General features: G+C 42.8%; 3 protein-coding genes across 5 annotated transcripts in view; 1 reads left to right on the top strand and 2 right to left on the bottom strand.

Annotated features, from left to right (window-relative positions):
- Positions 1-3,740: 3,740 nt before the first annotated feature.
- On the top strand, positions 3,741-6,499 carry LOC125002158 (rho-related GTP-binding protein RhoU-like). 2 transcript variants are annotated; one of them, XM_047577283.1, is made up of 4 exons: positions 3,741-4,354; positions 4,536-4,594; positions 4,713-4,742; positions 5,311-6,499. In XM_047577283.1, the coding sequence occupies exons 1-4, from the start codon at positions 4,081-4,083 to the stop codon at positions 5,800-5,802; spliced, it is 855 nt and encodes a 284-aa protein (XP_047433239.1). In that variant the 5' UTR covers positions 3,741-4,080; the 3' UTR covers positions 5,803-6,499. The 2 variants fall into 2 exon arrangements, with proteins under 2 accessions (XP_047433239.1, XP_047433240.1); XM_047577284.1 differs by lacking the exon at positions 4,713-4,742 and having other exon boundaries at positions 3,743-4,354.
- A 2,658-nt stretch (positions 6,500-9,157) lies between these two features.
- Positions 9,158-17,585, bottom strand: LOC125003504. Its single transcript, XM_047577472.1, has 11 exons — positions 17,379-17,585; positions 16,280-16,636; positions 15,941-16,153; positions 15,424-15,780; positions 15,106-15,333; positions 14,599-14,847; positions 14,415-14,468; positions 12,922-13,182; positions 12,040-12,251; positions 9,489-9,625; positions 9,158-9,209 (listed from the first exon to the last, which is right to left on the bottom strand). Exons 1-11 carry the CDS (start codon positions 17,431-17,433, stop codon positions 9,158-9,160), a joined length of 2,175 nt encoding a protein of 724 aa, XP_047433428.1. The 5' UTR covers positions 17,434-17,585.
- A 2,815-nt stretch (positions 17,586-20,400) lies between these two features.
- Positions 20,401-26,710, bottom strand: part of LOC125001704 (B-cell receptor CD22-like) — a 39,108-nt gene continuing 32,798 nt past the window's right edge. For both annotated transcript variants that reach the window (XM_047577256.1, XM_047577257.1), the window contains exons 3-10: positions 24,091-24,312; positions 23,566-23,928; positions 23,248-23,475; positions 22,714-22,962; positions 22,323-22,583; positions 22,089-22,176; positions 21,949-22,006; positions 20,401-21,732 (exon numbers count right to left, since the gene is read on the bottom strand). In XM_047577256.1, the coding sequence (XP_047433212.1) occupies positions 21,691-21,732; positions 21,949-22,006; positions 22,089-22,176; positions 22,323-22,583; positions 22,714-22,962; positions 23,248-23,475; positions 23,566-23,928; positions 24,091-24,312 (1,511 nt within the window). In that variant the 3' untranslated portion in view covers positions 20,401-21,690. The remainder of the gene's footprint in view (positions 21,733-21,948; positions 22,007-22,088; positions 22,177-22,322; positions 22,584-22,713; positions 22,963-23,247; positions 23,476-23,565; positions 23,929-24,090; positions 24,313-26,710) is intronic.

Consider the following 26,710-nt stretch of genomic DNA (forward strand, 5'->3'; position numbering starts at 1 on the left):
ACAGGAAAGCTTCTTATCACAAGTTGTAGTTCTTTCCACCGTCTTTTGCTGCTCCACCAGACATAACTGTTGCAGATCCACTAAATTGACATATTCACAGGCTTTTCTCCTTTTTTTTTTAAATTTTTATTTCATTTCATCCCCACACTCCTCACCCCCCCCTCCCCTCCTCCCCTGCCACGGCTGCCGCGGCTCTGTAGGAGGATTTTCCCATCCATAGCTGGAGGAGGCGTACTCTATTGTGCAGCGTCTAATGATGATTGTAATGATGGCTTGTCCATCTTTGATAAGAAACAGCACGCCCCTCATTAAAGGGCCCGGGGCCCCGGTTCTCATGGCTGCCGGTCCCCTTCCCCGGAGTCGGACAGCAGGCGAAGGGGAGGCGAGACGACACCCGTGGCACACGCCTGTTGACCGAGCCACAAAGCAAAAGCGTGTGACACTCGCCCCACCCCCGCCGCTCCCATTGTCCTCCCCGTGGGTCCCACAGACAAGACCAATCCTGTTACCCTCCCCACTCCCCCCTCGCCCTCCGTCACCCGCCACCCCTCCTCGCATCCATCCGTCCAAAAAAAAAAAGAAGAAACCCACAACACACACATGCTCTCCCTCGCCATCTATTCTTTCTCTCCTTCACAATCAGTTTTATCAATCAGCTGATCTCTCCCTTTCTCACGCATGCACCAGAGGTTGCCCTCACCCCCTTCTCCAACACCTCCCCCCCATCCCAACCTCCCTCCCTCCTTCACCATCAGCTGCCACGTTAGGTGGAAATCCATCATCGGGGTGGAAAGAAGTTGCTCGTGCATGCTGCCCCGCTCAGCCATTACCATTCACATACATGCTCACATATTGGGGATGTACATGGGGGCTGGGGAACGGGGAGGGTGATGGTGGGGGGTGGGGGGGCAGATTGGTCCAGGAGGTTTTCGGGGGGCTCTAATTCACTGATTCACATGCAGACAGTATTTCTTGGTGGAGGATGTGGCAGGTGGGTGGAGTTTTTTAAGGGATGCTGGATGGTGTTGGTGGTGGTGATGGTCGTGGGATGGAGGAGGAGGAGGAGGGGGAGGGGGCAGGCACGGGGTGATGGGAGGGAGAAGGAGGAGGGGGAGGAAGGGGAGGGGGTTGCCGCGGCTGCCGGGGTCAGGCCTGTGTGTCCTGGGAAAGTTGGGTTCTCCATTTAAATCTGCACATGTTGCGGCCTTCTGGTGGCTGCGTGAATGTGCACGGTGACAGATGGCCCCGGCCCATAACTATAGAGTCCGAGCGCCCGGGTCCCCCGAGGGAGAGAGCGGGAGAGAGAGTGACAGAGGGAAAGAGAAAGATAGATAGAGAGGGAGAGAGGTGGTGCAGGGGAAGAAGAAGAAGAAGAGGAAGAAGAAAAAGAAGGAGAAGAGAATGTGGCGCTCAGCTGATCCCATCAAAAAGAGAGATGAGGGGCTGAGGAAAGGCAGAGCGAGGAGGAGGAGGAGGAGGGATGAGGATATATGTGTGTTTGTATCTATGTGTGCGTGTTGTCAGGGGGGTGGGGGTGTGGGGGTGTGGGGGTGTGGGGGTGTGGACCCTTAATCCCAAACTCTAAATTGAGTTAATGTATTTGCCCGGTCTGCATACTCCAAAAGGAGGCCCCGGGTCCCCAAAGATTCTGATTAGGTGTCTAGTTTATCAGATGTCGGGCTGGGGGTGGGGGTCCTGGGGGCACTGTCGAGCAGAATAGCAGCTTTGCACGTTATGTGTGTGTGTGTGTGTTGACAGGGTTTATGGGTTATTTGTGGAAGCTGTGCCAGCTTCTAGGGGCTACCCGACGTCTCCACTCACAGAGTTGCCGGATTGCTGCTGTTTTTTTTTGTTTTGGTTTGTTTTTTGTTTTTTCCCCCTCTGACTCTTTGTTAATCCTGTTAAGCAGCAATGTCAGCGCCTGGTTAAAGATTATTTTTGGCAGATTAGCGACTCGGAGGAGCCGAGAGACAGAGCTGGAGGGGGCCGACTTGGGAGGGACAGTGTCCTTTGCGAAGCGAGAGCGCATTTTGTACGGTTTCACGTGTCGTTAACTGCATGTTTGCGCGTTAAGACCTTGATTAACGTGAGAAAATACTTGGTGTGAGAGGGTCAAGTGCGTACGCAAGGATGCAATGGAGAACGCTGTCAAGGATCAGTTCACCCAAATCATAAAATGACATTTGAGGTTCTCAGACGTGAAGTTTAGTTCATTGGGAGAGAGTGAAAGGTCTGTAAGGGTATTTTTTCTCAGATGCAAGAAGACTTGGAAAAACAAAAACCACTACTATTACAATTTCTGCACAGACAGTACAGTTTTTTTGTATTGTAGACTTTTAATGTGGAACATTAGAGACAGACACAACAACTATTATCTTCTCTGTCAGATCCCAGCCCTGTGAGCGCGGTGAAGCCGGTCGACTGACAATCTCCTCGTGCAAATTGCCTACAGGGACGCTTATACAGACCTCATGCAGCTTCCCTGCGTGGAGCGTGTCTCTGTGAAACGGTTTCTTGCTCCCACTCGGGCGTTTTTTGGTGCTGTTAAATGCATGGCAACACATTCTGCCGCCCACACACACACACACACACACACACACACACTGCTGCCTTCTCACCATGCTGCCGCTCTGCAGCCTCCTGGAGAAGTGACACACTTCACAGTTTATTCATATGAGGCCACTACAAGCTGGATATAATATATAAAATCATTTGAAGTCTAATCGTTGTAACGTCTCATGTTATAAGAAAAATAAATGTCATATAATTATTCAAATTATTATTTAAAACAGAAATACATCTCTGATACTGAACAGCCATAGTGGAGCTTGTAAGAGGATTATTGTCATTTTTTTTTAAATAATTTGTAATATGAATGTATCAACTTAAACCTGGTTCATCTGATAGGACACATCAGTTGAACTGGCGGTGCGTGCACGCGCTTTATGTTTGATGCTTTAATCTGTTTTCTCCTCCAGACTTTCTCCCCGCGTGCAGACGCATTAAATCCCGCTGTTCAGAAGGAGAAAGGATGACTCATGTGTTGCATCCAGTCTGGCTCCCGCAGTCGCAACTGCACCACGAGAGGGCGCCAGAACACCCGCAGCCCTTACTCTCCATATCCCCTTCGGTAGAAGGAGACCACTGCCTAGGACGCAGTTGTCAAACATTCAGCCCGCGAGCCAAAAAAAAAAAGCGGTCCAACACAAGGTCTGATCCGGCCCGCAGCATGAAATTTGCGAAAATTACATTAGCATAGAAGGCTGGAATTTTTAAATGCTATTCCAAGTTTGTCCACTGTTTTAGTCAGAGAAGTGGACCGAACACAACACTGAGACCCAGGATTGAACAGCAGACAGCAATGAGCCTAAATGGCGCTTATTTTTCTTAAGATGCAGGATATAAAAAGTGAGTTAGCTGTGTGCTTTTGTCATTATTCATTTGATTAGCTTAGAACTTTATTATTATTTTTATTTATTCCTCATGATAACGCAGATTATGTGTGATGATGATGCGCAATCTCGATTTTTTTTAATGGCTGAATATCATTTATCATATCGTTTTCCCTAAGTTAAAAAAAAAAAACAACCAAATCCAAATTAAAAATGAATCAGATCTAACTATATTTGGCCCATGTTTTCATTGGACGAGGCTCTCAAATGTATAACCCGCACAACTGATATGAAGTTTAAACGTTTTATATTTTTAATTGGCTGAAGAGTTGGACATGCTGTGTATTTTGTTGTGCAGGATAAAGGTTTTCCAGTCAGCTTAGTTCATTTCACTTGGAAAGCTCTGGAGCCTCACATGCCGCTCTGCTCGCTAAGCCTCTTAGGAGGCACGACCACAGCAGATGTAGGGAGAATGCCAATCAGGAGCTCCTGCTGCGCAGAGGCACCCGGCGGCTGTGCCACTGTCTGCGTCAAATCTCTGCCGCGGCTCACATAGCTTCAAACTCACCGTGCTGTTGTGCTGTTTACTGCGCAAATATCAGCCCTCAAGACGATGAAGCGAGCAGAGGCCTGTCGGCAAATCTAAAACCCGTTCAGTTCCGAAACCAGTTATTTCTACGCTATAGACATGCTCCCTCAAGATGTCGGGAAGCAGAAGCTCCGCCGCCGTGTGTCGGAGCCCATGTGCGGAGGAGACTGCCCTCCTCTCCCGCCACGGCGCTTGAAGAACCGGGACTTCCCTCTTGGCATGAAGCGCCGGAGATCCGGCTCCGCACCTGAGCGCAAGGTGAACTGCGTCCTGGTCGGAGACGGAGCTGTGGGAAAGACCAGCCTCGTGGTCAGCTACACCACCAACGGATACCCGACGGAGTATGTCCCCACAGCGTTTGACAACTTTACAGGTAATGTTTCTAATCGTGACGCACACATTTTACGCACAGGAATGCTTAATTTCTCAGAGTAGCTATGTGCTTTGTGTTGGCACCACACAAGTTTTACTGTCAAAGTAACGTGTCACTTACACTAACAGTTAGAGCGATTGCAACCACGTTGTAAGAACCTACCGTGTCTTTATCTTTTCAGTGATGGTTGTGGTTGACGGAAAACCAGTGAGGCTGCAGCTCTGTGACATGGCTGGACAGGTGAGGCGCACTTTCTCTATAATGGCATAGGCTACATGGATAAATGACCAGGACTTTTTAAAAAACTTTTTTTTTTTAACTCCACTCCGTCTTTCCTCACACTGCGTTGCTATGATAGAAATGGGGCCTGGTTGATGGATCAATCAATGTAAGTAATCACTGATCAATAACATCCGAGTAAACCTCCCTTGCTTGGTTTGTGTCGGCCGCCCCCTGCAGCCCGCCACTTTGTCCTGAACTTAAATCCTCTACACCCCCCCTTTCAGATTGAGTTGCCCTCCAGTCCAGTACCCCTGTAACCCCGCGGTTTACATCGCCCCCTGCAGGAAATAAGCCAGTTTGTATCTTGTGCTTAAGTGGCTTCAAGTAACGACAGGCATCCTATTCATCTATTCCAAAAATGTCCCTTTTGTTGGTGGGGAAAAAAAAAAAAAATTAAAAACACGTGTCAAGTAGAAGCTGAGGTTTTATTATGACTCAGTCACTCTAATTAGACATTAGACTTCCTATTGCGGTCAAATCTGCAACTGAAAATAGTTCTTAAGTTTGTGAGTTTGTGAGTTTCTTCAGTGTGGATTGCTGCTAAGAGCCATAAACAGGGTCAGAGACAGAAAATCATTGTGTTGATATGTTTTTTTTTTTTTTTTTTTTTTTTACTCAGATTTTTGGACTTAAAGAACAAGTAACCTGTCTTCTGTGTTTCTTTATCCATGCAGGACGAGTTGGAGCGTCTCCGGCCGCTGTGCTACAAAAACGCAGACGTCTTCCTCCTCTGCTACAGCGTGGTGCGTCCCTGCTCTTTCCGTAACCTGACAAACAAGTGGGTTCCGGAGATACGTCAACACTGTCCCGGGGCGCCCATAGTCCTTGTCGGCACCCAGGTGGATCTGCGGGAGGACGTCCAGGTACTGATACACCTGGCGCAGAACCAGGAGCGTCCGGTGGGCTCTGACGAGGGTCGGCAGCTCGCCCTGGAGCTCGGCGCCGTGAGCTTCGCGGAGTGCTCGGCGCTGACCCAGAAGAACCTGAAGGACACGTTCGACTCGGCCATCTTGGCGAGCATCGAGCAGACGGACAGTATCGGCGTCCAGCAGCAGCAGAGACTGACCCTGAGCAGGAAGACGCCGGAAAAGATCAAGAGCCTCTCGGAGAGCTGGTGGAGGAAGATCAGCTGTCTGATGGGGGAGCAGAGCTGTGATTTCAAATGAACACTTGGTACGTTTCGGTTGGAGCCAGCTGACAGACGGGAGCCAGATGGACGAGGATCATCACCAGCACAACAAGATCCAGAAAGAGTTCACAGACTGGCAGAGAAAATTCACCCCTCACTTTTAGGGACTGTTCAACAAGTAGACAAGTAACCGATGAAATGAAACCAGTTAGATGTTAGGAGAAGCTCTGAAAAGACACTTTAGAGGTCAGAGAGTGGAGTTGTAGAGTTTAGTTTAGTTTAGTTTTGTGGTTTCTCTAAGCTTCTCTAAATGCAGCACAGAAGTAAGTTGATTTCAAAAGAATCCAAAATTAAATCGAAGTGCTAAGGTATTAATTAAGGTACTTCCTGCAAGAAGAAGTAGTGAAAGAGAAGCTGAGAATGTAAAAGCACTTTCTACCTCCTCCAACGTACGTGCTGGTTTGCAGTGATTATTTTCTGTATTCCTTCTGAATCTGTCTCAGTGTTGTTAACCTCACCTACCTGAAGCTCCCTTGAAAAAACAAAAACAACATACAGCTCTTATTTGACCCAGCTGGTTTCTCACTTTTACACCCCAACATTACTGGTACTTTGTTTGATTGTTAGTTTGTAGACAATTCTGAAGTTATTATTTATTATTTATTTATTTTTGACTGTCATCGCTGATCTTGGGCTATGCTCAGAAGTCTCAATTAAAAGTTATTACACCTGTACATGCCTCTACAAAGTGTGAAAAATGAAATATCAGTGAGATATTCGCTGACAAAATACCATGTGCGCACCAGCCAGAAACACAACATGTTGGAGGTTTAATCATGATCAAGTGCTTCCCCAGACACACATTGCAGGGGTAAACAATGCAAATTTCCAACAGAAATCAAGCGGTCAGAGACAGAGCGGCTCCCAGATTGAATTTTCCTCTAATCTCGGTCTAAGCCGAAGATCACCGCGCTGCTCGGCTTTCCTCTCGGACTCTGGGTCAGCCTGGCGGAGGCGCCTCTGGTGGCAGCCTCCCCTAATAGGAGCGGACAGGACCACCTGGACTGGATTACGCCGGCATATGGAGCCTGAGTCCTCTTCCCCACAGAGGCATCGCATCGTAAGGAGCACGAGGAGCAGATTGCTCCACTTTGGTGGTTAATTTAATTATGTGTGTGCAAAGTGATAAAATAAATTCACAGCACTTGAGCTGAGGATGCACGTGACTTTATATACACATGGGAGAGTACACTGATTTACATGAATCTTATGTACTTCTCCTAACCTTAACTTTTGTTTTCTTGAGAGAGTCCCCAGAAAGTGACCATATCCCAACATTCAGTCAGATTTAAGCAAAATAAATGTAATATTATATTTAATACCTAAATACCTTTATACCTAAACTAGATCATGCATTATCTGTATCCAGTGGTCGGTTTGGTGGTTTAGACTTCTGCGTCAGTTTGAATTTAGCAATTTCCAAATTGATCGTTTTGGATCAATAAAGCAGGAACACGGTGAGGTAAGGTTAACTGGCGCAGTTCAGAGTTACAAACATTTAAATGAGTCGTCTTTTGTGCAATTTTGGTGAACTTTACAGAAGATGAAGCCCATTCTACCGTGACATGTCAGTCCTGAAATGCGACTGACGCACTACTGCGATGCACTCTTCCGAAAAGACATCTGCTAACGCTTGCAGAGGAACGGTCCAAATCAGTTAACAGCTTCAAGAAACGTCCTGTGGTAAGAGAGAGAATGAGGCTGTACATCAACTGTTTGAGAAAGTTATTAGACCTTTAGCTTCAGATTAGATACCTGCTACTCTATCCCATCTAACAACACACCGTGGAGTACCATTAAATGCTACTGATGGTGCTGATGTGCAGCCTGTTTTTATACAGGCTATACACATCTGCAGCTCACAGTATGCAGCACATGAGCGCGTCTGTTCTCAGCATACAGTATGTATTCAGGTCGAGACAATGGATTTCATTGCTTTCTACTGTGCTTTTATTAGTGATGTAATCAGAGATTAGTCTGTGTCCATTTGACTTTAGCCACATAACAGTTGGAGCCTATCTCAGCAAGTTATTGGGTCAAAGGTGTGGTACAGCCAGGACAGGATCAAACCCCAAACCCACAAAGCACAAAAATCAGCACTGACAAATAATCCTCACACAATTGCGACAATGTTAATTAAATTAAACTGAATTAAATGTGGTGACATCAATCTACTCGACCTTAATTCTTTCCCAGAGACACGGACCGTCTCATATCCTGCTACTTCTCGTTGTAGTAACCGATTTCTACATGTCTTCATGAAATTATCTCAATTCAATTTGTTTATTATATTTTTGGAAAGAGGTCAATACTCGGAGGCCTTGTATCTGGAGACAGTTGTTGTTTCATTGGAGCAGCTGCTACTCTGTTCTTTTTTTATATATATATTTTGGTCTGTAGGTGACGCCAGAGGAAGCAACATGGTGGTTCTTTTTTTTTTTTTTTGCTTTTTTTTATTCTGTCATGTTTGAATTTGGTATCACAACATGAAATAAGAGCTTAAGATCTTAAGATATCCATAATAAGTTATCCATTTTAAAGACACCAGACAATACAAGTAAACAAGGGAAATGCAAGAACACAACTTTCAGACATGATAAAGACATCAAGTGGTGCAGAAAAAGCATGTCTTAATGCTCCTTTTATTCAGCCTAGTTTCAAAAGGATGCTGACTTAACTTCCTGGGGAAGTTAGGAGAAGTAACTTGTTTTGTCATTTAGTTGCATTCAAATCAGTCTTGTGTATGTGACATGAAAAAAATTCCCTTAACACTTCCCCTTCAAAATCCTCTGAGCAGAAAGCATAGCCACGTGTCATTTTGAGACATGTTTCCAGTTTTTAGATATATAGACAAATATATAGATAGATAAGCTTTATTTTCTGCCCCAGATGGTGACTTCACGGAAAAACATACAGTTAAAACACAAAAGACACAGATACACAAACAGCAGTAGACTGCAGTGCGTATTTAATATTTTATTCCAAGCGGTTATAGCAGAGGGAATGAAAAATTTCTTGTAGATGCTCTTGCAGGCTGTCAGCTGTATTTAATAGCGCTGCCTGATGGTGGTAACATGACGGAGCGGTGGCTCAGGGTGGCTTTCCTCATCACTGAATGGCTGTACAGTTCAGACAGTGGGGGTTGTTTTTTTTTTGTTTGTTTTATGTTTTGTCTTATGTTTTGATGCTGGGAAAGTTGCACCATGAAACTGCAGTCTACAACTCCGGTCAATAAAGAAAAAAGTATAAATAAAAAGTTGCTTCTTTAATCTCTGTTTGTATGAATGTTTTTTAATCTCTGCAGAACCACGCTGTCTTCACACTCGGGGCTTTTAATTCACCTTGCTGTACACCTGTTCCTCTGCAGCTGCCTGACCGCTTGTTCTAGGAAGGAAATGACAAAATAAGAAGGAGGATCTTATGAGCGCTAATGAAAACAGTTCAGATAAAATTGATGCATACTACAGGAATTATGACCACCGACAGAAGTAAATAACATTTAAACCATCTATTGTTGATTCAGTGTTCTGCTGGGAAACTTTTGGACCTGGCATTCATTTCTGTGGATGTTACTTAGACATGTAGCACCCAGACCAGACCAGGGGCCGCTACCCCATAGCAATGACACTCAACAGACATCCCCCCCCGTGAAGAGCTGCCCACCTGCGGGTGCTGGGTCTGACTGCCGTGTAAACACAATCCTCTTCGTATCTGCGAAGATTGGCTGATCTGAGGTTGGAGTAGACCGGGTTTTCCTGGGTTGTAGCAAGCTGTACACTGGCATAGTGAATTTCATCAGTCTGTAGACCACATGGACAAGAGAACAGCATTTTAATTGAATTGCTGATCACAGACATAATTAACTCCAGGGTACTAAGGCCAGTAAATAAGTTTTTTACAGCACAGTAGCATGAGGTCAGTAAAATGTCTGTTGGGTAAAAGGGTGGGTGAAAATGTTGCAGCTTCATTTGCTGAATACAGGAGTTGTAATTCTGTGGCTTGAGCGTGTGCCTGTGTTGATGCAATACTGTACTTTCATCTCAAAAGCAGAAATGGTGAGATGCGTCTGAAGAGACAGAACATTTATAAGAGGTCATTTAAGGAATATTTAACTGGGATTATGACAAATAATCACAAATGAATCTATAGTCTACATAGTCTACAAATACACTGAGTCACAAGCACCTTAACCTCAATTAAAGACCCGTTTCTTATGTGAAAAAAGTTTCTCACCTTACCGTTGCAAACATTGCAAAACCTCACACGAGTTTCCTTCCTCTTATTGTGAACTTATCATGTAGAAAATTGATGTAGAGATGCAGTTCCAGTAAAACAGAAACAGAACTACTAATATGTATATTTGGTTATTCAAGAACATCAATTGTTTGCTGCATGACCCAGTTTCTCTTAAGTTTCAGCTAACATGTTGGTATAATTTGAAGTCATTGGTTGATCAATGAAGTCAGTGGGTTCCTTTATGACCCTTATGACCCTGCTTGGACTACTATGTGTCTTGGTAGACCACTCCTATGGAAAGTAACAGTCATCTTTAATCTGTCTGACTGTGGAGTGTTTGTGGCTTCCAAACTCTTAAGATGATTTTGTAACCTTTTCCAGCCTGATGAGCAACAACTCTTTTACTGAGCTCCTCAGAAAATGTCTTTGTCTGTGGCATCATGTGTTGTGAAGACCAGACTGAGACAAATCCATATTTCTTTTCAAAAACAAAACAGGGAACTGAACGACACCTGAGTCTCATGACATTGATTAGAAACACTTTCTGGACAGATGCCCGTGGCTTTGAAGTTAACTTGAAATCCAGGAGTTGAACTCACTTTTGCAACTTACAAATATGCCATATTGGCTCATTTTCATGGATAAATAAGTACACAAGGATAATATTTTAGTTTCATTTGTTTAATGGTTTCCCTTTGTCTACTTTTAGGACAGAAATTATGAACGGCGCAAAAACCCTTGAGTGGCACTACTTGTATTCCAAACCATGTCCAGCCAGGACTTAGACTGAATTGTGACTTAACGTAGATACACATAGAATAACATGAAAGAAGGAAGGTGGTTGAATTGGGGTTTTATCGATTGATTTTGAGCTGATGGGGGACACTGAAGTCATGGCTACAGGATTTAGCCTGTACTTACTGGTACTATTAAATGCTCACCTCTTCTCTGGCACCCGGTGTCTGTTCCGATTTTTGTTTTGAGTACATCACTCTTCTGATGAGAAAATAAACATAAATACAAAATTAATGAAGTTAGTATAACTTGTCCCACATAACTGTCCCATCCCATTCTCTCTGACGATTTGAATCCCTTTTTATCACATCACCATAAACCTTTTATCATCCCATCCCTCCGACCCTTTCATATGTTTTCATCCCATCCACTCCAACACCTTTCATTCCACACCCTTCGACCCTTCTCATCTCTCCATCCATATCTCTCACTACCTGTCTACCAACAGGCACGTATGTTTTCAAAACTAAAACATTCAAATGGTTGCATCTGTTCACACTGAACACACTTAACATTAACAAGCATCCCGTGTGATCAGATCACAAATGTATATCTTGATTGTGTAGATGACATCGACACATTCATTGTCATCTGCCGGTCTGGGTTGCGGTCCCAGCTTCAGCAGGGAGGTCCAGATGGCCCTCTCCCTGGTCACTTCCACCAGCTCCTCCAGAGTAACCTCCAGGTGCTTCCTCCAAACCCTCCATTGTGTCCTGTGTCCTCCTTCCAGTGGGACATGCCTGGAACACCTCTAACAGGAGGTGTCTGGGAGGCATCCTTACCAGATACCCAAACCACCTCAACTGACTCCTCTCGACGTGAAGGAGCAGCAGTTCTACTCTGAGCTCCTCCCATGTGACCAAGCTCCTTACCCTATCTCTAAGGCTGAGCCCGACCACCCAACGGAAGAAACTCAATTCGGCCGCTTGTGTCTTGTTGTTGTTCTTTCGGTCATTACCCAAAGTTCATGACCATAGGTGAGGGTTGGAACATAGAATAACTGGTAAATTGAGAGCTTTTGGCTTAGCTCTCTTTTCAACACAACAGACCGGTTAAGTGTCTGCATCACCGCAGATGCCGCTCCAGTCCATGTGTTGATCTCCTGCTTCTTCCTACCCTCATTCATGAACAAGATCCCAAGATACATAAACTCTTCGACTTGAGGCAGAACCTCCTCCCTGACCCGGAGTGGGCAATCCACCTTTATCCAACTGAGGACCATGGCCTCAGACTTGGAGATGCTCATCTTCATCACAGTCGCTTCACACCTGGCTACAAACTGCCTTAGTAAGAGCTGGAGGTCGTAGTTCAATGAAGCTAGGATGACCACATCATCTGCAAAAAGCAGGGACGAGATCCTCGGATCACTCCCCAGGCCCTCTGGTTCTGCTTCCCCTATGGAATGAGTGACAGTGGAATTGAGGAGTTCCTCAAAGTATTCCTTTCAATGCTGGATAATAGCCCCAGGTGACGTCAGTGGCTCCCCGTCCCCACCAAAAATGGTTTGGGGGAGTTGCCACCTGCCGTCCCTGAGGTACCGGATGTGTTACTAGAACCTTTTTGGAGCCAATCAATAGTCTTCTTCAATAGCCTCACCGAACTCCAGTTTTTGCCTCAGCGACTGCCCAGGCCACAGACCTTTTAGTCATCTGGTACTGGTAAGCTGCTTCTGGAGACCCACAGACCAACTGTGCCCTGTAGGCCTCCTTCTTCAACTTGACGGCTCCCCTCACCTCTGGGGTCACCTCTGGTTACCGCCGCGACCAGCATCAGCGACCTTGCGGCCACAAGTCGCAACAGCTGCTGGTGGCAGACACTTACTATTTGATTGGGCCTGCCAGGTCTGCACGGCTCCAACTCACCACAAGCAAAGAAGAGGGTCCAACCCCTCTCAAGTACTTTGGTTCCAGAGTCAGTAATGCTCGACCTCTTCAACAAGCTCCCACCCCTTGCCCACCAGAGAGGTGATGTTCCATGTTCCAGGAGTCAGCTTCCATAACTAGACTGCCAAGACCCCTGCCTTGGTCTGCTGCCCAATCCACATTGCACTGGACCTTTCCCGCACCTTCTGCAGTTGGTGGTGCCACAGGGAGGCGAGCCCATGTATCCAGTTCAGGCTGGGCCCGGCCAGGGCCCATGGGCAATGGCCCGGCCACCAGGCGCTTGCCCACGAGCCCCAGCCCCAGGCCTGGCTCCAGGGTGTACTCGGCCCGGTACACTCCGAGCCAGCTACACTGTCTCCTGTTCTTTCTCTTCATTCGGGGTCTTCTGAACTGTTCTTTGTCTGACTCTTCATCTAGAACCAATCTGCTTTGGGAGACGCTACCTGGGGGAAAATGCCCTGGACAGCATAGCCCCTAGGGTCACTGGGTCATTAAGTCACTCAAACTCCTCCACCACGATAAGGTGATGGTTAAAGGAAAAGTAACACTGACACAGCTCATCCTAAATTCTAGCCTATTCCTGAAGCTCCAAAGAACCTAGTCCTCTAATATTCATAGAACTGTCTCTCAGAACCTGATATATAGGATTTTCTTTTAAAGCTATAACCATAATTACTAAAATTATTAATTTTGCAACAACTTGATGACCTTGCATTCTGGTGAGATATTTGAAAGGAGTAATGTTAATTGGTGCATTCATCAGGATTGAATAACTTTGGTAGTGTGGGCATCTGAACATTGTTTTAAGACATTTACTGCCTGTGGCCATCAATCTCTACAACTCCTCGCTCTGAGAGTGCATAACCCATATTTATAACCATATTTATACTGATATTGTGCAGTAACTCATGTTCACTTTATTTTCATATACTTGTAAATATTTCCTTATACATTATTAGACTCTGGACTCATGATGTGCAATCATTTCCCACTGTGCTATACCCTATAGTTTTTATATATTTTACACTGATGCGTGTATTCTTACTATAATTGCCTACTTACGCTTACTTATTGTTAATCGCATACGTTGCTCTTTATCTGAAACCTGGTACACTTTGAGTAGGAGCAGCTGCAACAAAAAGTAATGTGCCCCTGGAATCAATAAAGTAATTCTGATTCTGATTCGGATTTAAGAGAAATGAGGATGTTAAGTTTAATGTGCACAGCAATAATACTGTGTTGCAAAGAAACTGAGAAACGACTCACCTGAAGCAGAGTAGGAGAATGAGTAGCATGGTGATCAGCAGAACAGCAGCAGCTGACAGAGTAACTGGAAATTTCCAAGACTCTAGAAAAAAAAAAAAAAACAATCAAAGGCAAACATTGATCTTGTGAGAAAAAAACTGATGTAAGATGTGTTTTTTATGAGAAAATAATCAAAAGGAAGATAAGGATGAAAGGATCTTACTTGCTAGCGTAATCAGGTGTAAGGTGGAGTTATAACGTCCTCTTCTGTTCTGGGCTTCACAGTAATAACTCCCTCTGTGTTCAGCTTTGAAGTCAGTGATGGTGAAGATCTGTTCTGAGGCTTTTGGTGAGTCTTCATTCTCCTTGTACCAGGAGTAGTTAGCTGCTGGGTTAGCATCACTGCTACAGGTCAGAGTCACTGAACTACCCTCCACTATCTCACCAGATGGACTCACTGATACAGAGGGAAGCTTTGGAGGATCTGGAGGAGAATATAGAGAGAAGCTACTCAGTCAGTTTTAGCTGTACTGAAACATCACAGTCTGAACTCCAACTGTATCATCTTGAACTTTTAAGTCCAGATGACAACAGATCTTTTGATGTTTACTTACACTGGACGTCTATGAATACAGGCACAAACTGTTGATCCTCAGACTTGCAGTAGTAGATCCCTCTGTCCTCAGAGCTGATGGAGGTGAAATGATAAATACCTCCTGGTCCCAGAGGAAGTGTTTGGTTACCCTTGTACCAGGTGTTGTTAGCTGCTGGGTTAGCATCATTCCTACAGGTCAGAGTCACTGAACTACCCTCCACTATCTCACCAGTGGGACTCACTGATACAGAGGGAAGCTTTGAAGGATCTGGAAATTGATGGAGATTATCATGTTGTTATAATGTGATGCTTCTGAAGTTTCCTGCAGAGGAACATTAATTAAAGGGGAACTGAAAAACTTCAAAAGAAACATGAATTTTCAGGGTTACATTGCGCAGTTTGTGCAAGGTTACTTCCTTTACAGAAATATATCAAGATCAGTGTCTGAAGTAAAACACCCAAAATAACTGTCCAGTATGATACAGTGTCTAGTAGAGGTATGACAGCCAGAGTGAAGTAAACTCACAGACTGAAGGAGAGCGGTAATCCTCATGTCCACTGAAAGCACAGGAGACGGTGTCTCCAGGAGAAAAGTTGTCTGTCAAAGTAGAAGTTTGCTGTGTCCTGATTCTCTGTTGGTTCTTGAACCAGACGTAAAGACGACCAGCTGGACTGCAGCTGCTGAGACACTTGAGCTCTGCCTCAGTTTGAGACTGATGGACTGATATTATTCTGGTCACCTGCACCTGCAGAGCTGCACATGACAACACAACAGTAATGTCACATCTGTTTAAATACTCAATGCACAGATACATCCACCTACACAGTTAGAGTTCATCAGTACCTGTGACAGTCAGAGTTGTTCCAGGTAAAACACTTCTCCATTCAAACCCTGATGTCTTGAATTTGAAGTGATACTCAGATGAATCACTCTCTCTCAGGTTAGCGATTCTCAGAGTGGATCTTCCTCTCCATAGATCAAGGACCTGAACACGACCTGAATACTGGGAGTCTTTTCTCAGGTCCTCAGGCTGTGAGGGATTCATCCACTGACGACTACGATCAGGACTGAACCAGAACTTTGACACAACAGAATAATAATAATTACTGTATGTGCAGGAAATGTCCACTGATGAACCTTTGATGGCACAGATGCTTCTGTCAGTGTAAGTCACTTTGTTGCAGGTTCTGTAGACAGAACCTGAAAGAAGAAGAAGAAAGGATTTTGAAAAACATTCAAACCTAACAACACAGAGATCAAAGAAAAGAAGAGGAAGAAGAAGTGTGGTTTTCTAAAACATAGACACTGATGGTTGGTTCAGAGATGACACTGAATTAGTGGAAGACTGAAGTAAACTCACATTGTGGAGGAGAGGGAAACTTCTCAGATCCTTTAACCGCACAGGAAACACTATCTCCATTGTCAAAATATTGCTCTTTTGATTCAATTTTGTTCAGTCCATTCTTGTACCAGACGTAGGAACGAGCAGATAGACGACACCTGCTCTGACACTTCAACTCTGCCCAGTTAGGATACCATGTTGGAGATGTTTTCTTGGCCTCTACACGGAGAACTGAAGTGAATAGAGAAATATATTTTTTTTTACTGTCGTCACCCATTAAATAAACACATTCATCAATAGTTCAGTAACAGTAATGATATGTTTCACATTTGACATATGTGGAGGAGAAATTCTTACCTGTGACAGTCAGAGTGACTCCAGGTGAACCAGTATATTTCCCTCCTGGTTGGTTTGTTGTGAATCTGAACTTGTACTCAGCTGAGTCTCTCTCTCTAAGGTCTGAGATTCTCAGAGTGCACTTGTTCTCATCACAGTGATACTGAACACGACCTGAAAACTCTGCGTCTGTCATCAGATCCACAGGTTCACCACCTTCCATTTTAGTAAACCATACAGCTTTTTCAACCACGGTGACGTTGTCATTTATTCTGGATGGGTACGTGTAGCTGCAGCTTATTTCCACTGTTGATCCTTCGACAGCACAGATCTGAGTAGAAGAGTAAGTCACTCCATGACCAGTCTGACCAAGTACCACTGGAACACAGAGAACATCAGAGACCACAATTAACTGCTGTGCTTTAAAAAGATGATTTCTACAGTTAATGTGTACGTGAGCTGAGGCAGGACGTCACACTCTCTGAGGATGCAGTGAAGGAACAGTGATGATTTAACATGAGAGACATGAGACGAATGAACTGAAGAGGACAAACGGAAGAGGACAAGTTCAGAGAAAAAGAGAAGTGGCAAAAAAATGAAAGTAGTGTTTTTTTACATAGCTGTGTGAAGTGCGGTGTGGACTCCTCTCACACAGTATAACTTGCGTTTCTTTTATAATCAATGATAATTGTAATAATACATTTATAATATATACATGACAGAGCCATGTTGAATGACTGAAGGTGATTTGAAGTTATATTAATGACATCATGATCAATAATAAATATTCTATAAAACATTTTAATCAGTGTTTATCTTTACAAAACGACACAGTGACAAAATTCATTGAGATTGTGGAACATTTGATAAATATTAGTTGGTATCTTCACTGCTTGATCAATGACAGAAACTTTTCCACCTTAAAAAGACTGAATGATGAACGTTAAACAATTTCATATTTAACTCAATAATCAGCTCTGCAGTAACAGAATTAAAACCAATATTTAACAGAGTTTAACAGTCTGGCTTATGTCTGTGTTCATTCTAACAGGAAGTATTTATTCACTACAACAAGCAGCTACAGCTTCAGTGAAATGTGAAAAACAGAAACTCAAAGTACCTGATGAGGAGAGAAGGAAGACGACAAATCCAGCTTCTGCTACTTTAAACCTCATGTTGGTGGCTCCTCTCTCTGCTGTGTCTGCAGGTAAAACACATCAGCTGCTAAATAACATCCACTACGGTTACCTAGTGTCTGAACGGAGCAACATGAATGTGCTCACAAAGAAGGATGTGAACTGAAGGCAGACTCTGTTCTCTGTCCTGTCACTGTGGTCAAGATGTGTTAATGGTTCAACAGTTTCCTTCTTCTAAAAATAATATGTGAGAGTGAACAGTCGTCTCATTTGTCAGTAATGTCTTTGTAATCAAGAGAGCATTTCGCTTTAGGTTTTTAAATAATTCCATGATTATTGTTTTGCATATAAAGTCAAATATGTCAGTAATTAACATACACAATCATGTTGTGTTGTGACAGAGTGTGATCTCACTGTTTGTGTTGTTTTCTCTTCTTGTCATGTTAAACTGAGGACTTTTAATCAGTGAAGACGTGGTTGGTTGTGTTGCGATGAACATTTCATGTGGAACAGTTTATGACAGACTCTACTTTTATGTAGGGATGGATGATCGAGGTTTAGTTTGAAGCTTCAAAAAGTGGTTCATACTGGAGGCTTCAGTGACACTGTGTTCGAGTAGGACATCTAGTGGTCAATAACATGAAATGCAATCTAGACAGAAGAGAAATTCACACGTGACAATTATTGGTTCATGAATCATTTGGAATTTACTTCACCATTCAAATTACTGTTCGACTACACTACATGATTGTGTGGCTCTTAGCTGACACAGTGAAACATCAAATAAACATCAAGTCGGGTTTCTTTTTTGGCGTGTCTGATTGTAGTTGGCTAAAGCCTTAACGTTATGTAATTTTGGTTCATGTTATCGTGCCAATAGCATTTCTGTCAGAGAGATATTCAAAAATGAGCCATAATGGCCGATTGTTGTCTCTTTGTAATACTACAAGACTTTTTTTTCTAATACATTGTGAGTGTTTCAGGTTTGCCAGAAGGAGGCAGTGTGGAGCTTTGCTTCCCCTATGGACTCTCTTCATATGCAGACTGCTGAGCGAAGCTGCACTAAACAGTACCACACTCTGCTTCAGGAGCCATGAGAGCGTCGACATGTCGCACCGGCAGCTCATCCTCAGCTTCACCTTCGTCCAGAACTCACCTGCAACCACAGGTGTCAAACAAACAGCCCGCAGGCCAAAAAGCAGCACACTAGGGGCTTTAATCAGGCCCACAGCATGAATTTCTGTGGAGTGTAATTTTTATTTATTTATTTATTTTTAATTTGATTCATTTGAAGTCCAATTATTTTAGTCCAATTTATTTATTTATTTATTTTAAGTGGTTTAGGAGGTTGGGGTGAGTGAGGGTCTAAGTTTAGAGAGGGGGGGCAGTCCGTTGAACAGCCTGAGGAAAGATATGAATCTTACAGCTTGCGTATCTTCTTCTTGAGGCCCATAGGGAGAAGATGTGATGGGAGGGAGGATGTCTTTAATGATGGACGTGGCTTTATGGACGCAGCGCTGCTTCCAGCAAGCAGGGAAGTGGAGCACAGATGATCTAGCTGGCTGTCTTCACAGTTCTGTTCAGTTACTTTTTTTCCCCTTTTCGCTGCAGTTGCCAAACCAGGAGGTGAAACTGTACGTGAGGATGCATTCCACAGTACCTCTGTAGGAGTGGGATAAGATATGAGGTGGGATAGATGGTTTTCCTGAGTCTGTGAAGTCTGTGCTTTCTTGGTGTTGGAGGGTGAGTTGAGGACATCAGCAACGTGAACACAGAGGTATTTCACACTACTGGTTCTCTCTACAGCAGGTCCATCAATCATTAGGGGTGCATGTTGTTGTTTGCAAGCCTTCCTGAAGTCCTGAAATAAATCTCTTGGTTGGGTGATTAAAGGTTGGCCTCCCATCAACTTCATCTCTCTTTACAGCCCAGTGCTTCTCCGTGCCTACTGCTGCACATAGTTATAAATACAAAAACTTAAAAAATGCTTTAGCTGCAAATGATATTTCAATGTCAAAATCCATCACATATTCCTGTTACTTATTCAATGCATAAATCATTATAAAAATTGTATTTTGCATTGCAGTAGTCAAGTGATAAGAGTTCTAAAGATGTTTGTGTCAGACATGGACTTTTTGCCCTCAAGAGGCTTAACACTGAGCAAACTCTGTTACTTTCATGAACATCCCCAAGCTCTACTCATAGGGACTAAAAGAAAGTCAGGATTGGCGGCAATAACAAAGTAAATTTAATGTTGCAGTTACATTACATTAAAAAAGTAATCCAACACAGAAAAACAGCTCTACCGGACAACAAATACAAAAAAGTGGCATAAAGGATGGCCGAACTAGAGCGCACAGCTGTGCAGGATATAATTATAAGCTTTTTCTGTGACAACAATGTTGTTGTCCAAAAGTTAGTAACGAATAAACTTATCCCCAATGAAATGTCTATAGTTTTTATTCAATGAACGCTTGCTACCTCAGCTAACCTACGTAAGGTAACATACCAGTAATACTGATACTAATTAACGTTTCAGTGAATGATGAGTTGAGTTGGATAGTGTGTGATTAAGGACTTTACCACTTGAGCAGAAGTTGGGTCCACATCGACCAGAGGATTTATTAATTTCTCAAGAAAGAAAAGACTAAACTAGGTCATTCAACGAGGATTGGTTTAAGCAGAAAATGTGGTTAACCAGGAGCTTGTCAAAAGCCGCTTGGTGAGTCTAATTTATTTTTAATCTAAATTGATAATGTAGTTTACATATTGTTTTAATCATAAACCTGAAATGGCTGTTTGGCTGTAGTATATCATGTATGGTGACTTTGAATATTGATTGCTGTGTATTGGGTGTGCGCCATTCACGCCATGAGCCATGCATTGTGTTTGTTATTGTTATAATGTTGTAAGTTCAATCTCGAGTATTTTATATTGTGATATCTTGAACACTACTCTTGGGTAATATGATAATATATGTTATACAGGCATTTTTTTGTATGATGGCATTATTCAGCTCCAATTTTGTCCTCACCTGTTTCTTGTCTGACCTTTCGGAAAACTTTATCTAAAATGCCCTGTGGAGGAGTAACATAATAACCTGAAATCATACGAGAGATGGAGTTATGACATCCTCTTCTGTTCTGGGCTTCACTGTTATAACACCTAATGTGTTCAGCTCTGCTATCACCACTAGATGTCCTACTCGAACATGGTATCACTGAAGCCTCAGGTAATTAACCACTTTTTGAAGGTTCAAACAAAAACTTTATCATCTATTCCTCCATGAAAGGCCAAACAGGCCAAATGGTGAATCAATGACCCACCGCTAACTTTCCCTACATGTGTATTTCTCAAAGCCTAAATATAGTATACACAGACCAGACATAACATTATGGCGACTGACAAGTGCAGTGAATAACACTAATTATCTCTTGATCATGGCACCTGTTAGCGGGTGGGTGAACATTTAGTCATCAAAGTTAGAAGCAGAAAAAAATGAGCACGCATGAGGATTTGAGGGAGTTTAACAAGGGACAAACTGTGATGGCTAGACAATTGGACATGGCATGGCCTCCAAATTCCCAAAATCTCGACTGAGTATCTGTGGGTAGTGCTGGACAAACTAGTTTGATCTATGGAGGCCCCACCTAACAATACAAAGCAGACCTTAAATGATCTGCTGCTAACATCTTTGTGCCAAATACCACCTTCAGGGGTCTAGGGCAGTCCATGCCTCAATGAGTCAGGGCTGAGGACCAAACAATATAAAAAAGGTGGCCATAATGTTATGCCTGATCTAACATTCTGTTACTCGAACCAAAAATCCAACAAAAGGTGAAAACTAAGAGAAACTGTGTAAAACTAACTCAAATATAAAGAGAAACTGTTACAAAAGAAAACTGAAATATAAAGAACATCAAACTGCACAACAAAAGCTACCAGAATACAACACCATGTCATGTAAATTGTGAAATGTCAGAGCTGGAAAAACTCATCTAATTTTCAAGTGTCTCATCCTCACCAGGGTGACAGGGGGTCTATCTCAGGACTAACACAGAGAGATAAACAAACATTCACACTCACACCTACAGTCAATGTGGAATCACCAATTAACCTAACGAACATGTCTTTGGACAGTGGGAGGAAGTCGGAGTATCTGGAGAAAACCCACACAGACACAGGGAGAACAGAAAACTCCACAAAAAAAGGGCCAAACATGGACTGAAACCCAGACCTTCTCCCTTGGAGGCATCAGTGCTAACCGCCACACCTATGTGCCCCCTGGAATAACTTCTACTTTGAATTAGAAGAGTCATGTCTGAGGTTTTGTTGCATCTGTAAAAAGAAGATATTTCTTAGTACTCTCACTCTTCACTTGTTTTAACCATGTGCTGTATTTATTTATTTTATTATCAGGACTTGAAATTAAATATTCAAAGATTTTTACACTGACAAAATGACTTGCTGGATTAGTTCTGTGGTACAGTTCATATTTACAGTTCAGCATATGGTTAATAATCAGTTCTGTTCACATGCTCTGATCTCTCTCACCTCTATATCCTCCACTGGTTCATTTGGTTCAGTCCCACAGCTGAAGAGTTTCTTCTTCCTGGATGGAATCCAAGAAATAAGACAAATAAATACAAATTGAAAAGTAAATGACTGAATGGTAAAGTAAAAAACAGACTTACCTCATACCCAGAATAAACAGAAGCAGAGGAATCAGCACCAGCACCACCAAAGTTAACCTGATGACATTCAGTATTACTGGTAATTTTCCTACAAATGGACAAACACTGATATGAGGTCTTTGTGTCTCAGTAATGCAGTTGGTTGTTTAGATCGATCGAAGGAAAACAGACCAGTCTAAAACAAAAAGCCTGACAGGAGATGTGCAGTAAACTGATATTTTAATCTTTATTTACCAACTATAACAATCAGGTGTAAGGTGGAGTTATGACGTCCAATTCTGTTCTGGGCGTCACAGTAGTAACTCCCTCTGTGTTCAGCTTTGAATTCAGTGATGGTGAAGATCTGTCCTGAAGCTTTTGGTGAGTCTTCATTCTCCTTGTACCAGGTGTAGTTAGCTGCTGGGTTAGCATCACTGCTACAGGTCAGAGTCACTGAACTACCCTCCACTATCTCACCAGATGGACTCACTGATACAGAGGGAAGCTTTGGAGGATCTGGAGGAGAATATAGAGAGAAACTACTTAGTCAGTTTTAGCTGTACTTAAACATCACAGTCTGAACTCCAACTGTATCATCTTCAACTTTTAAGTCCAGCTGACAACAGATCTGTTGATGTTTACTTACACTGGACGTCTATGAATACAGACACAGAATGTTGATCCTCAGACTTGCAGTAGTAGATCCCTCTGTCCTCAGAGCTGATGGAGGTGAAATGATAAATACCTCCTGGTCCCAGAGGAAGTGGTTGGTTTCCTTTGTACCAAGTGTAGTTAGCTGCTGGGTTAGCATCAATGCGACAGGTCACAGTTACTGAACTACCCTCCACTATCTCACCAGAGGAATTCACTGATACAGGTGAAAGCTTTGAAGGATCTGGAGATTGATGGAGATCATTATGTTGTTGTAATGTGGTGCTTCTGAAGTTTCTGAAGTTGAGGAATGTCAGTTAAAGGGAAACTGAAACACTTTAAAGAAAACACAATGTTACTCTTGAGAGTTACATTGCGAAGTTTGGGCAAGGTTACTTCCTTTACAGAAATATATTGCAAGATCAGTGTCTGAAGTAAAACTATAACTGACAAACTGACAAACAAAATAACTGTCCAGTATGATACAGTGTCTAGTAGAGGTATGACAGCCAGAGTGAAGTAAACTCACAGATTGAAGGAGAGCGGTAATCCTCATGTCCACTGAAAGCACAGGAGACGGTGTCTCCAGGAGAAAAGTTGTCTGTCAAAGTAGAAGTTTGTTGTGTCCTGATTCTCTGTTGGTTCTTGAACCAGACGTAAAGACGACCAACTGGACTGCAGCTGCTGAGACACTTGAGCTCTGCCTCAGTTTGAGACTGATGGACTGATATTATTCTGGTCACCTGCACCTGCAGAGCTGCACATGACAACAGAACAGTAATGTCACATCTGTTTAAATACTCAATGTACAGATACATCCACCTACACAGTTAGAGTTCATCAGTACCTGTGACAGTCAGAGTTGTTCCAGGTAAAACACTTCTCCATTCAAACAATCGTGTCTTGAATTTGAAGTGATACTCAGATGAATCACTTTCTGTCAGGTTAGTGATTCTCAGAGTGGATCTTCCGGTCTCTGGTTCAAGGACCTGAACACGACCTGAATACTGGGAGTCTTTACTCAGGTCCTCAGGCTGTGAGCGATTCATCCACTGACGACTACAATCAGGACTGAACCAGAACTTTGACACAACATCATCATAATAATCATGATGACTGTATGTGCAGGAAATGTTCACTGATGAACCTTCGATGGCACAGATGCTTCTGTCGGTGTAAGTCACTTTGTTGCAGGTTCTATAGACAGAACCTGAAAGAAAAAGCAAAAGAGATGATTTGAAAAACATTTAAACCTAACCCCACAGAGATCAAATTTGAGAAGAGGAATAGAGGAAGAGTTGTTCTAAAATAAAGACACTGATGGTTGGTTCAGAGATGACACTGAGTTAGTTGAAGGCTAAAGTAAACTCACATTGTGGAGGAGAGGGAAACTTCTCAGATCCTTTAACAGCACAGGAAACACTGTCTCCATAATCAAAGTATTGTTCAATCGAATCAGTGTCTTTGTTCATGTTCACTCCATTCTTATACCAGACGTAGGAACGAGCAGATAGACGACACCTGCTCTGACACTTCACCTCTGCCCAGCGAGGATACAATATTGGAGATGTTTTCTTGGCCTCTACATGGAGAACTAAAGTGAACAGAGAAATATCATTTTAACTGTTGTCACCCATTAAATAAACACATTCATCAATAGTTCAGTAACAGTAATGACACGTTTCACATTTGACATATGTGGAGGAGAAATTCTTGCCTGAGACAGTCAGAGTGACTCCAGGTGAACCAGTATATTTCCCTCCTGGTTGGTTTGTTGTGAATCTGAACTTGTACTCAGCTGAGTCTCTCTCTCTAAGGTCTGAGATTCTCAGAGTGCACTTGTTCTCATCACAGTGATACTGAACACGACCTGAAAACTCTGCGTCTGTCATCAGATCCACAGGTTCATCACCTTCCATTTTAGTAAACCATACAGCTTTTTCAACCACGGTGACGTTGTCATTTATTCTGGATGGGTACGTGTAGCTGCAGCTTATTTCCACTGTTGATCCTTCTACAGCACAGATCTGAGTAGAAGAGTAAGTCACTCCATGATCAGTCTGACCAAGTACCACTGGAACACAGAGAACATCAGAGACTGCAATTAACTGTTGTGCTTTAAAAAGATGATTTCTACAGTTAATGTGTACGTGATCTGAGGCAGGATGTCACACTCTCTGAGGATGCAGTGAAGGAACAGTGATGATGTAACATGAGAGACATGAGACAGATGAACTGAAGAGGAAAAACAGAAGAGGACAAGTTCAGAGAAAAAGTAAATGACATAAAAATAGAAGTAGTTTTTTTTTTACATAGCTGCGTGAAGTGCGGTGTGGACTCCTTTCACACAGTATAACTTGTGTTTCTTTTTTAATGAATGATAATTGTAATAATACATTTATTGCATATACATATCAGAGACATGTTGAATGACTGAAGGTGATTTGAAGTTTTTTCAATGACTTCATGATCAATAATAAATATTCTATAAAACATTTTAATCAATGAGTTATCTTTACAAAACGACACAGTGACTAAATTCAGTGAGATCGTGGAACATTTATTAAAATTATTAGTTGGTATCTTCACTGCTTGAACCAATGACTAAAACGTTTCCACTTTTTCACAATTTCATATTTAACTCAATAATCAGCTCTGCAGTAACATAGAAATAAAACCAATATTTCAAAGAGTTTAACAGTCTGGTTCATGTCTGTCTCCATTCTAACAGGAAGTATTTATTCACTACAACAAGCAGCTACAGCTTCAGTGAAATGTGAAAAACAGAAACTCAAAATACCTGTTGAGGAGAGAAGCAAGACGACAAATCCAGCTTCTGCTACTTTAAACCTCATGTTGGTGGCTCCTCTCTCTGCTGTGTCTGCAGGTAAAACACATCAGCTGCTAAATAACATCCACTACGGTTACCTAGTGTCTGAACGGAGCAACATGAATGTGCTCACAAAGAAGGATGTGATATGTTGAAGTTTCCTTTTTCTAAAAATAATGTGTGAGTTTGAACAGTCATCTATTTCCGTGATGTCATAGTCAATGTGAGATCAGAGAGTTTGTTATTAGAGTTAACATTGCATAATGAATTAATTATAATTATTATTATTTTACATTTGAAGTCAAATATTGTCATGCAGCATTGTTGAGTAGATCTGTTTTGGTAAGTGTTTAATCAATGAAGCAGTTGTTGGTTGGAGTGACAAGTTTCATAATTGAAAAAGTAATTTGAAGAAATAAATCAGAACTAAACATTGCTGAAGTTCAAAATATTTATTCTGAATATTCTTTTGTGTTGTAGTGGAAGGAAACATTTCACTGCGTGCACAGCACAGCTTTTAACCATGGAAATCAGTCAGCCCTGTAGTGGACACGGTTACAATTCCATCTCACTGCAGCAGAGGGCGACAGTTTACAGACTTCTTGACTCAAGGCTGCAGGACCTGATAATATCCAAGGACGTGTCCTTAAAGACTGGGCTGAACAACTGAAGGGGGTGTTAACAGACATTTTATCATCTCCTTCCAGCAGTGGTGCCAACCTGCCTTAAGAGCACCACCATCAAGAATTCAACCATGCAAACAACAACATGCACTCCTAATGATTGATGGACCTGCTGTAGAGAGGACCAGTATTGTAAAATACCTCAGTGTCCACATTGCTGATGTCCAGCCTCCAACACCAAGAACGCACAGACTTCACAGACTCAGGAAAACCAGCCTCCGCACCTCACATCTCATGCCAGTTCTACAGAGGTACTGTGGAAAGCATCCTCACCTACAGTTTCACCTCCGTGGTTTTCCAACTGCAGCCAAAATTAAAACAAAAAACAGCCAGCAAGATCATCTGTGCTCCACTTTCCTGCTTGTTGGAAGCAACAATGAGTCCATAAAGCCACGTCCATCAAGACATCATCGCTCCCATCACATCTTGTCCCTATGGTCCTCAAGGAGAAGATACGCAAGCGTCAGCTGTAAGATTCA

This window comes from Mugil cephalus, chromosome 2, assembly GCF_022458985.1.
Source record: "Mugil cephalus isolate CIBA_MC_2020 chromosome 2, CIBA_Mcephalus_1.1, whole genome shotgun sequence".
Classification (NCBI taxonomy): Eukaryota; Metazoa; Chordata; class Actinopteri; order Mugiliformes; family Mugilidae; genus Mugil; species Mugil cephalus.

What these genes read in the sequence shown, in the direction of transcription:
- LOC125003504 (XM_047577472.1), bottom strand. Translation starts at nt 17,433, where the DNA reads ATGAGGTTTAAAGTAGCAGAAGCTGGATTTGTCGTCTTCCTTCTCTCC. An exon ending in TTACCGCTCTCCTTCAGTCT is followed by an intron (nt 14,848 to 15,105) that starts GTGAGTTTACTT and finishes ATCAATTTCCAG; the next exon opens with ATCCTTCAAAGCTTCCCTCT. An exon ending in TGTATTCATAGACGTCCAGT is followed by an intron (nt 14,469 to 14,598) that starts GTAAGTAAACAT and finishes ATTCTCCTCCAG; the next exon opens with ATCCTCCAAAGCTTCCCTCT.
- LOC125002158 (XM_047577283.1), top strand. Translation starts at nt 4,081, where the DNA reads ATGCTCCCTCAAGATGTCGGGAAGCAGAAGCTCCGCCGCCGTGTGTCG. An exon ending in TCTGTGACATGGCTGGACAG is followed by an intron (nt 4,595 to 4,712) that starts GTGAGGCGCACT and finishes TTGCTATGATAG; the next exon opens with AAATGGGGCCTGGTTGATGG. An exon ending in TGGTTGATGGATCAATCAAT is followed by an intron (nt 4,743 to 5,310) that starts GTAAGTAATCAC and finishes TTATCCATGCAG; the next exon opens with GACGAGTTGGAGCGTCTCCG.